At 45.4% G+C, this 10,926-nt stretch overlaps 1 protein-coding gene across 1 annotated transcript; it reads right to left on the bottom strand.

The window, feature by feature from the left end:
* Positions 1 to 223: 223 nt before the first annotated feature.
* On the bottom strand, positions 224 to 7,124 carry GDF2 (growth differentiation factor 2). Its single transcript, XM_090279509.1, has 2 exons — positions 6,779 to 7,124; positions 224 to 1,506 (listed from the first exon to the last, which is right to left on the bottom strand). The coding sequence occupies exons 1-2, from the start codon at positions 7,122 to 7,124 to the stop codon at positions 569 to 571; spliced, it is 1,284 nt and encodes a 427-aa protein (XP_090135635.1). The 3' UTR covers positions 224 to 568.
* Between the last annotated feature and the right edge of the window lie 3,802 nt (positions 7,125 to 10,926).

Raw genomic sequence — 10,926 nt, forward strand, 5'->3', positions numbered from 1 at the left:
AATTAGGCAATTGACTGGTGCTGCTTGACCTGCCTGAGTTTTGGGTTCTGCATATATAAATTGGGGGTCATAATTGCCATCTCATTGGGTTGTAAGAATATGTCAAATGACTGGTGTAAAGCACATAGCCCATTTCTTCCCTCTACACTCCCCGAGGTTATTGGAATAAGCCCCATCCCTCTCAACTCCTTTAATTTCTATAAATGTCTACATGTCATCTGTCTGTCTGTATTCCTCTGGCTCACCTCTGATAATGTTCTGATGATTCTGGATTATTTTTTCTTATCCCACTTTCATCATCTCCCTTTCCACCTCAACCACCCTTCCAGGCTTCCCTCCTCTCCAGATCCTTACCTCCCCTTGCCATCACCCTCCCCTGAAGTGAAACCCAGAAATGTAGTTGGGTGGGTCATGAAAGGGAGAGCAGCCCTGTACCTCAAAGATGTGACAGTTCTTCTTCCTTCCCCAGGCTGGCATGCAGATGAACTTAGTCCATATCATACCCAGGGGGATGCAGAATATCTCATTATGACTCCCCCAACCTCGTCTCCCTCACCCACAGGTAGCATTACCTGCACCCACACTCTGCCACACTCATCCCTTCATAGTTGTACTTGAGGGTGGGGACCCCCATGTCATCCTTATAGAGGATGGAGATAGGGCTGAGTTTGGTGGGCACACAGCAGGCCTTGCCCACCTTCATAGGGAACTTGAGATGCACCAGAGTCTGCACAATAGCATGTTTTGTTGGGGTCACATCATCAGCCAGGGGGAAGAAGCAGCCACCTTTGCACTCATAGGCATCATACTCCTTGGGCGCAATGATCCAGGTGCCCCAGCCAATGTCCTCAAAGTTCACCCGCAGTGATGTCTTCTGACAGTGGTTGTTGGTCCCAACACTCCTCTTCTGTCTGGCTAAAGATGACCCCGTGGCAATGTGGCTTTCCTCTTCCTCGTCATTGTTCTCACCTGCCTCTGCTGAGTCATTTTTGGACAACTTCAGTGTGCTTTCCTGCTCATGGTTGATCATCTCCCTGAGCTCCAGTCTGGTCTCCCTGGTCCCGTTGCTGCGGTCATTGGAGAAGACAACAAAGAAAGGCAGGTTTTTGGAGCCTGGGGGGACACTGATGTCCAGCTTGTTACAGCCTTTTCTGTGACTCTCTACAGTCACTTCCAGTTTATTTTTGCTCTTGGTAGAGTCTTCCCTGACCCACCGCTTTACAGCACTAGAGACCTCAAAGGTCTCCCAGCCCTCATCCCAAATGTCCTGGGACATTAGGAAGGTCTTGGTTCCTGCAGAAGCATCCCATGTATCTGTTCCATCCAGAACATCATAAATTACCATGTTTCCTTTCAGCTCATGAGAATAGTCCTCATGACTTTGGCAGGAGATGTAGAGTCGGAGCTCTGCCCTGGTGATTTGCTCATGCCTGGGAATGGAGATGTTGAAAAGCAAGATGTGTTTCTGGAAGGGCAAGTCTTCTGTGGCAGACATAGAGATGGCACCTGAAATGCAAACACATAGTGGTGGGCATCTGCTGGGAAGTTCTGGTTTCATGATGCAAAGCTGAGACTCATGGTCTGAATGAGAGGGCATTTGGGATGACATTGTCAAATCTCTATTTATTTTCACTTAAGCCCTTAATGTAGAAGTTTTCTGAAAGGTATATTTAGGGTCTCCCAAAGAAAAGCAGATGCAGGATGCCTTGCATTGGAGTGAACAGTTGCAGTTGTTTACTGAACATTTACTTCATACCCAGCATTGCACTAGGGACTTTGCATACTATATTTCACTCAGCTCTTCACACTGACTCTGGGAGGGTCTAATTATTTCACTTTTACAGATGTAAAGACTGGGTTTAGGGTGCTTAACTTCCAAAGTACAGCCCTGACTGGTGTGGCTCAGTGGGTTGAGAGCTGTTCTGCAAACCAGAAGGTCACCAGTACATGCCTGGGTTTCAAGCCAGGTCTCCAGTTGGGGGCATGTGAGAGACAACTGATTGATGTTTCTCTTGCACATTGATGTTTCTCTCCCTTTCTTTCTCCCTCCCTTTCTCTAAAAATTAAAAAAAAAATTTTTAAACCTTCCAAAGTACACATATTCTGTGAAGTTGCTCACTTAAAAAAAAAAAGAACCAAATAAAACAGCAATAAAACTGTCATCTTCTGAGTGCTGATCTTGAGGTATGATTTTAAAGGAGAGGTCCTGGGAAGGAAGGTGAAATTCTAACATTAAAAATCTCAGCATCTAAACTTCTGGCCAAGATGGAGGCCTCAAGAGAAGTGCTTCATCTCCATCCACAACTAAGAAGGAATACAACTACCTCAAAACTAAAGATAGCCAGAAGTTCCAGAAAATCGAGCCGCATGGAAGTCCAAAAAACAAAGATATAAAGAGGAAATACTCGTCCAGACTAGTAGGAGGGGTGGAGCCAGGGCGGAGAGGATGTGGGGTGGTGGCAGAAGTGGCGGCAGTGGCAAGCCACCAGAAAGTTCAGTCACATATTTTGAAAAGTGGGGAGGAGCACCTGTAGAGCATTCCCAGCTCCTGACCAGACCCTGCAGCTCATGGTCCCAGCACCAGGGAAAATAAAGCCTCATTGCTTCTGACTATGCAAACCAGTGGGGGTTGGGGTGGAGGAAGAAAATGCTGGTCTCTCAGCAGAGTCCTCATGGTCCTAGAATGTCCAGAGACCCACCCAGTCTGGGAACGACAGCCAGGACAATAGCTAGAGGGACACCAGTCCCATATGAAAGTGGGAGAAGTGCCTGGAAAAAGGGCAAGTCTGAGCAAGTGGCACTGTTCCTTCTCTGACCCCTCCCCCACAAAGTGCCACAACGTGGTGAAGCGGGTCGCCCTATACTGACAAATACCTAAGGCTCCTCCCCTTACAATGTAAGAGGAGCAACAGCTCTACCTAAGATACAGAGGCAAACAAACACAGGGGCCTGTCAAGATGAGGAGACAGAGAAGTATGGCCCAAAAGGGGGATTAGATCAAGGTTCCAGTGGGAGACTAAGCAACAAGGAGATAGCCAACCTAACAGATGAAGAATTCAAAACACTGGTGATAAAGATGCTCACAGGCTTGACAGATATGCTTGACTATGGCAAATGCATAACGGAAGAAGTGAAGGCTTTGCTAAGTGAAATGAACGAAAATCCACACAAAACCAACAGTGAAGGGAAGGAAACCAGGGTTCGAATCAATGATTTGGAACATAAGGAATAAAAAAACAGTCAACCAGTACAGAATGAGAAAACAAGAATTGAAAAAAATGAGGAGAGGCTTAGGTACCTCTGGGACAAATTAAAACATACCAACATCTGAATTATAGGGGTGTCAGAAGAAGAAAAGGAAGAGCAATAAATAGAAAGCTTATGTGAAAAAATAATGAAGGGAAACTTCCCAAATTTTGCGAAGGGAATAGACATACAAGTCCAGGAAGCACAGAGAGACCCAAACAAGGTAGACCCAAAGAGGACCACACCAAGACACATCATAATTAAAATACCAAAGGTTAAAGATAAAGAGAGAACCTTAAAAGCAACAAGAGAAAAGCAGTGAATTACCTACAAAGGGATGCCTATAGACTGTCAGCTGACTGCTCAAAAGAAACTTTTCAGGCAAAAAGGGACTGGCAAGAAGTATTCAATGTGATGCAAAGCAAGGACCTACAACCAAGATTACTCTATCCAGCAAAGCTATCCTTTAGAATGGAAGGGCATGTAAAGTGCTTCCCAGACAAGGTAAAGCTAAAAGAGTTCATTACCACCAAGCCACTATTGTAAGAAATGTTAAAGGTACTTATTCATGAAACAGAAGATCAAAAGTATGAACACTAAAATGACAACAAACTTACAAGTATCAACAACTGAATCTAAAAAGTAAAAAAAAAAAAAATTCAACTAAGCAAACCAGAATAGGAACAGAATCATAGGTATGGGGATCATTTGTAGGGTTATCAGCTGGGAGGAGGGAGGGGGAGATATGGGGAAATGGTGCAGGGATTAAGAAGCATTATTGGTTGGTACACAATAGACAGGGGGAAGTTAAGAGCAATATAGGAAAGGGTGACGCCAAAGAACTTATATGCATGACCCATGGACATGAACTAAGGTGGGTGGGATTGCTGGGGGAAGGGGGGTACTGGGCAGAGGGGAAAAAAGGGAAAAGAAACTGGGACTACTATAACAACATAATTAATAAAATATACTTTAAAAAATCTCAGTATCTAAATGGTATAAAAATCGTTTGTAATTGTGACTTCAGAGTAAAGTGAAAGTGAATAATTTTTTTTAATGTTTGAGGAAAAAAATATTAGCCTCAAATATTTTGTCATGTCAGGCAAAAATGAGACTTGTCTTTTAGCAACACAGTTGTCTCAGCTTCCCACTACTCCTGGCTGACAAATGGCCATTAGCATGGCTGTACAAGGGGGGACCTTAAAAACTGGAATTTATTTATAAAAATTGTGTATTTATCTTACATGTTTAAACTTCAGTTACCTTCAAAGTACTCTCCACTTGATTCAATACACCTATTGAGGCATTTTTCCCATTGCTCAAAACAATTTTTGAACTCATTGATTTTGATGCCTTTTAGTGCTTCTGCCATTTTTTGTTTCATCATTTCCACATCAGCAAAATATTTCCCTTTGAGGATTTCTTTCATCCAGGAAACAAAAAAAGTCACTCAGGGTGAGATCAGCTGAATAGGGAGGGTGGGGCACAGGGGTCTTGCCATTATGGTAAAAAATTGCTGAACACTCAGTGCAGTGTGGGCAGGTGCACTAGTAAATCACCAATCATGAAATGGGGAAATGCGTTGAAAGAGTCTTCAAAAAAAAAATTTACTGACGCTGAACACAACCTCTCACAACGCTGATATGAATGGGTTCCTAGAACACCCACTTAGTGGGGGAAGCCTGTACTACAAGGAACCTGCCCTCCAGAAGATAATTTCAAGTTTTTTGGGGTCCCCCCTTGTATTATACCATAGCTTGGTCACAAAGAGGGAAGAGAAGTTGCACTTTGTAAGCACTTACTATGTGCCAGCTGAAGGGAGTCTGTGTGCTGTCATGAAAACCAGCAGGATTTGGTGTCTGACAGGCCAAAGTGCCAGTCCTGACTCTGCCCCTTCCCAGGCTTATGGCTTTGGAGAAGTCCTGAATTTCTCTGTACCTCAGTTTCCTCATCTGTAGAATAGGGTTCATTTTCCCTGCCTCCCAGGGTTGGTATGAGGCTTCAACAAGATGGTGCATGTAACTTACCCAACATTGTCCCTGACTCATTCTAGATGCTCAATCAATATTCCTATGTCCTCTCCAGATGCTCCTCCCCACCAGTGCATGCCCTGATACCCAAAGCCTTTCACACAGCTCTCGGTGGTCATATCACAGCTACTCCAGTTACTGCAGAATGTGCTAAGATGCCTTGGCATATCTGAGTAATGAGAGGTCTATGAGCAGTGCATTAGTCACCTAATGTGCTCTTATTCTGGCATGCCTTGATAACGGATATGGGACTGTAGTCAGACATCTGGAAAGAAAATGCCCTCCTTCCTGGAGGCACATTCAAACTGTCTGTGAAAGAGTCCTGGCCACAGGCAGAGCTGGGTTCCAGAGCATGGACAATGCTGAAGGGTGGGGGGAGAAGTGTCACTGAGATCACTCTAAACGCTGGACTCCCTGACTATGGGACTCAGTAACTAAGTCCAGCTAAAGGTGCCCTAATGCAGAGGTTACATAGATATGCCCTGTGGGCCAGGTGAGATGATGGCAGGCTGTATTTTAAGAAAATACTAAAGCCATTGTTTTAAAAATCAGGCAAGTTCACATGAAATCTAGAGTTTTCTTCTTCTTTTGGGAAAAAGAAAATCTGACATGACTGGCCATGCATTGCAACAACAGTGTCCTTTAGATAGGGCATACACTCTGCAGGTCTGCTGTGGCACTGAGAAAGACCTGTTAGGAGTTTACAGAGTTCCAGCTCTGTGCCACTGCCCGTTTTGAGAAGACTGCAGCAGCAGGAAATACCTGAGCTGTGCAGACAGGCGGGCCTGGGAAAGAATCCAGCTGCTTAACTAATTAACTAATAGGTAACTGGGAAAGTTCCCTCAGCATCTGCTTGCCATGTTTCCCTGCTCATGAAATCATTTTGCTTATATCGTGTGAACTAGTGAACGTGAGCCCTAAATCAGCATTCACAATTTTCCAGTCCTCCTAAGTCACGGAAATTATTTTATATTTAGAAAATAATTAAGTAGTCTTCCAATGTTTATCTCTCAGGAATTTACCTGAATTTTTGACCCCTTTTCATGAGAGAGACATTCTCTCAAAGTTTAAGAATATACCAGTGATTAGAGGCTAAATCAGCTGTCTGTTTCTAAGTGGGAAGGGGATAGTACAGAAAGAGAGAGAAAAGAAAGGGCTGGAGGACAGGGATCTGGCATTCCCACAGCTCCCACTGAGGTAAATGTGGCACTGGGCCTGGGGAAGGAGCATCTTCTGGAACATAGCTGTCCAGTAGAATTTTCTGCAATGATGGAAATGCTCTATTATCTTCCATGGCCTATAGAGTAGCCATTAGTCACACATGACTGTCAAGCAAATCAAAGCTAGTGAAACTAAAGAACTACGTTACTAATTTTATTTCATTGTAATTAATTTAAATTGAAACTTGTAGAGCTTCATGTGGCCAGTGGCCACCACAGTGGTCCCACCCTCTCCCCCCTCCACCTCCCACCCCTCAGGTGCCCTGGTGGAGCCGACTCTACCTTCCATGCTGAAGCTGCGCACAATGTTGGATGTGGGGGCGGACGACTTATTAGTGGTATATCTGTTGTACAGGTCGATCATGTACTGCGGTGGCTCTGCTTGGGTTTTGTCCTGGGAAGGGACCCCACTCAGGTTGAGGCTGCGCAGGAAGTCCACCTTCATGTTCTCCAGAAACATCCTCAGGTCGAAAGGGCCTCCCGCCTGCTCACCTCCAGCGCCCCCTAGCAATCTGTGTGCGTCCACTCTGGTCAATGTCCGGACCCGGGTCTTCAGAGGCTTCCCCTGCCCAGAGCAGGCCAGTAGAGACAGCACAGGCAGGGCCACCCACAGCGCCCCGTGGCACATCTTGGGACAGCACGCTCCCTCTCCACAGGACACTGCCAGTGGCCACCTTGTGTTAGCGGGTGTGGCGAAGATCCCAGGCACAGACCCGCATTGTTCTGCTGACCACTCTGCACCAAGCACCCTGGCCAGTTCCCAGACTCCAATCCACCGTCCCAGAGTATCCTCCACTTGTTCTTATCTGGCCCTTGATGCTGTCCTCCAACTTCTTATCTAAGGGAGCTCTCCGTTAATGAAGACTCTATAAACATCTGACAAACACACAGGACAGGGCTTGGAAGAACACATCCTGCTGCAAAAAACCCGAATTTCTCCGTGGTGTTATCGCCCCCTAATTAGGATCTTTTCTCATTTCCTTGCCAGCTCTGTTTAAAAGTATCTCAAGACAGGGTGACATATGCTCCATCTTTGGGCCACAGAAACAAAGAATCCAGGAAACAAACAAGACCAAAAGTCCTCCAAATATAGAAGCAACACAAAACTCCCAGAAGCCCCTGCAGATTTCAGGCTAGAGTGGCTGGTGGTACACTGACTGTACCAGGGGCCCTGTGGAATCAGAATCTTCGTGTGTGGCTCAAGCACTCCATGCCTCAGTTTCTCATCTGTCAAGTCAGTTCCTGAGCATTAGAGATCATGCGTGAATGTAGCACACATAATTCAATGAGGTGACGAAGACTTTGGAGTCAGATGAGATGAGGCTTCAAATCTAAGTTCCCTCACTTATTGCTCACAGGTGGTCCTGGAGCAAGTCACTTCATGGTTTTTAGCCTCAAGTTCAGAAGAGAGTTGTAAGGATTTAAATGAGTGAGTGCTAAATGTCATGGCAGTCACTGTGCTAAGTGTCACAGCAGTCATTGCAAACCCTGGTTGGTCATGTGGCTGCTTTCTGTTTGTCACTTCTCCACCCCATGTCTGACTGCACTGGGAGCTGAGTAGGAAACCTTGCGCCTCCCAGTCTGCTCTTTAGGGACACTGCACATGCACTGAACCTGCCACCAGGGACCCCAGAATAGCTGTCACAGGTCTTGTGGGGGGAGTCTTTGCTCATGTCAGAGGGGTGGCTGCATGGACCTCATTCCTCAGTCAAGAGAACCACTCTGGGGAGACAAGGCAGGGGGAGTGGAGCTCTGAGACTGGCACATGCCCAACAGATGTACCCTTGGCCTGAGGAAGCTAACAAGCCACAGCCCAACAGCATGGGTGAAGCCCCAGGGTCCGTGTTATTTTTAGAGCATCATGCCCATACTTCAGATCTGTCCATTTTTTCATGCATGCATTTAAACAAGGCAAAGAATGAGTATAGTTTAAAACACTCCGGGGCTCTACTCTGAGGATGAAGATTTGAACATGAAGTTTTTCCATGCTGGTTGTGCTCCTGGGGAGGGTGGCAGTGAGCTGAACAGATCCAGGGAGATGTAAGAGGGGCCATGACAGCCTACAGTCAAGAGATCCCAGTGTGCACCCAGCTTTCCTCCCACCCCTGGTGGGGGCAGAGGAAAACCAGGAGCCCCAGAGTGGCCAGGTCTGAACAGAACTTACGGTCCCTATCCTTTGGGGGCATTGCCAGGGGATGATGGATGGGAAGGGTATACCTTCAGAAGTGCTAGTTGGACAAGGGGAAGGAAGCATCCTGGGCATTGAGTCAGCTCAAGGCACAACTCTTCCACTGATGGAGGAGTGCAAAACCAGGGAATTGAAGTAGGCAGGGAGGAGCTGAAGGCAGGACCCTGCTGCCAAGTTCCAGGCCCTGGTGGCAGCCCAGAAATGTCACACTGAAGGAGGAACCAAGGGATGCAAGGGGTAGCCTAAATGTGCTCAGGGATGCTCAAGGGGCTACTACCTGATATTTTCTTTAAAACATGACAGATTTTCATTTTTTAATTTTAACAGTAGTATATAGTGCAGACAACTTGGGAAATGCAAAACATTATAAAGAAATAAGTAAAAATAAATTATAATCTCATCATCCAGTGATGCCCATAGTTAACATTTTGAGATATATACAGCTCTATGGTCTCTATTTAAAACCCTTGTGTCCAGGAGTTTTCTGATTCAGAAAACTTCAGATCTGGGGAATTTGGTATGGCATATATATTGTAATATCTCCAATGGAGTTAGGGATAGTACCCTATAATCAAACACATTAATATTTCTGCAGTGAAACAAATAAAGGCACACATATCCATCAGGTCAAGTTTGGCCATGAAAAGAGTTTTAAAAAACTTAAAGTTTTCTGACAGTTTTGCATTTGAGGATCTCAGATACAGGATGGTGGACTTGTTTACATGCAGAGTCAACATCCAGACATGGAGGCTACACATGAACAAAGCTCAGAGTTTCCAGTCACAGAGATTGTGATGTGGATGGTGCCCCTAGCACTGTGCAATCCAACATACCTGTGAATTTCTGGAATTATCTGCCCCACAAACCCAGAGTATCAATATGTCCACATCTCATATTGTTTTAAGTAATTGTATGAGGCCTTCTGATCCCTATTATGGGGAAGTTTAGTTTTTACCCTTTAAGGGCATCTCTTTTCTGAATTGTCCAAGTATACTATAGGAGATAGAGGTGAGATGGTATCAGTCCAGCTTCTTAATGCTGGAAGAGGGGAGCAGGTCCCACCTGCTGTTGCTTCTACATGACACTTGGCTTTGCTATTGGGGATGGGTCAAACACTTCTCACAACTGTTTGTGCACAGCTGTGTGGAGAGCAGGACCAATAAAATGGCATTGATCCAGTCAAGATAACATAAAGTATATAAGAAAAGTGTAGTCACCATGTCAAGCAAGATGGCTCTAAGTCAGCCATGACACTTTGGTTCAAGAGGGAAACTACCTAAGTCAGAGCAGACACATCTGGCAAGGAGACACACCTAAGATATGTGCACATGTGACCAGAACAGCCATGTCTGCAAAGTGGCACCACCCATAGATAGGCTCCTGTGGAAATTCTCCACTTGCCAAGACTTTTGTCAAGAGACCCAGAAGGGTGGAGTACATCACTTTCAAGGTGTAACTGAGGCTGGCTCTAGACCACTGGTGAGACAGCTGAGCTCCACACACCAGAGTGCTGCTCTATGCCACACTCATCTCCCTTAACATCATGTGCTGGAGGCTCTGCCCTGCTGGACTGAGGACTTCATCTGCCCCACTGCCCACCTTGTTTTAGAGATCCCTTCTTGCAAAAGGCTGAAGACTCCCTTGCCCACCATGCTGTCTCCCAGACCTGCAGACTGAGACTCTGGGAATAGGGTTCATTATTCCACATTGATTGCTGCACGAGTGTGTGTGTTATATTTTTCTTAGATTGTTAAGAGTAAAAGTAGTATATTAATGTATGGTAATGTTCTACTTTGAGTGTACCTGCATTCAATAAAAGCTAAGTGAATAGTATGGTTACTGTGTGTGACTCTTGTCTGTTCCTTGATGCCGGGCTGCTCAGCAGGCAGCTAGCCAAGCAGTTGTCTGGCTGACTTATAGAGAAGACTGCATCACAAACATACACTCCTAACAAACTGCTGGGGTGCCGTGGCTGGTCCAGTCTTCTCCCCAGGACTCGGTGATGTCTCCCTTTGTGCACCAAGGTAACATCTTTTTTAAAATTTTTATTGAGAGCATTTCCTTTTAAAAAAAATTTATTTATTTATTTGTTTGTTTATTTATTTATTTTTAGAGAGAGGGGAAAGGAGAAAGTGAGGAGAGAAACATCACTGTGTGGTTGCCTCTCACTCACGCCCCCAACTGGGGACCTGATATGCAACCTAGTCATGTGCCCTGACTGAGGGTAACATCTTTCTTAAGC

This window comes from Furipterus horrens, unplaced genomic scaffold (assembly GCF_987537825.1).
Source record: "Furipterus horrens unplaced genomic scaffold, mFurHor1.1.pri manual_scaffold_5, whole genome shotgun sequence".
In the NCBI taxonomy this organism is placed as follows: Eukaryota; Metazoa; Chordata; class Mammalia; order Chiroptera; family Furipteridae; genus Furipterus; species Furipterus horrens.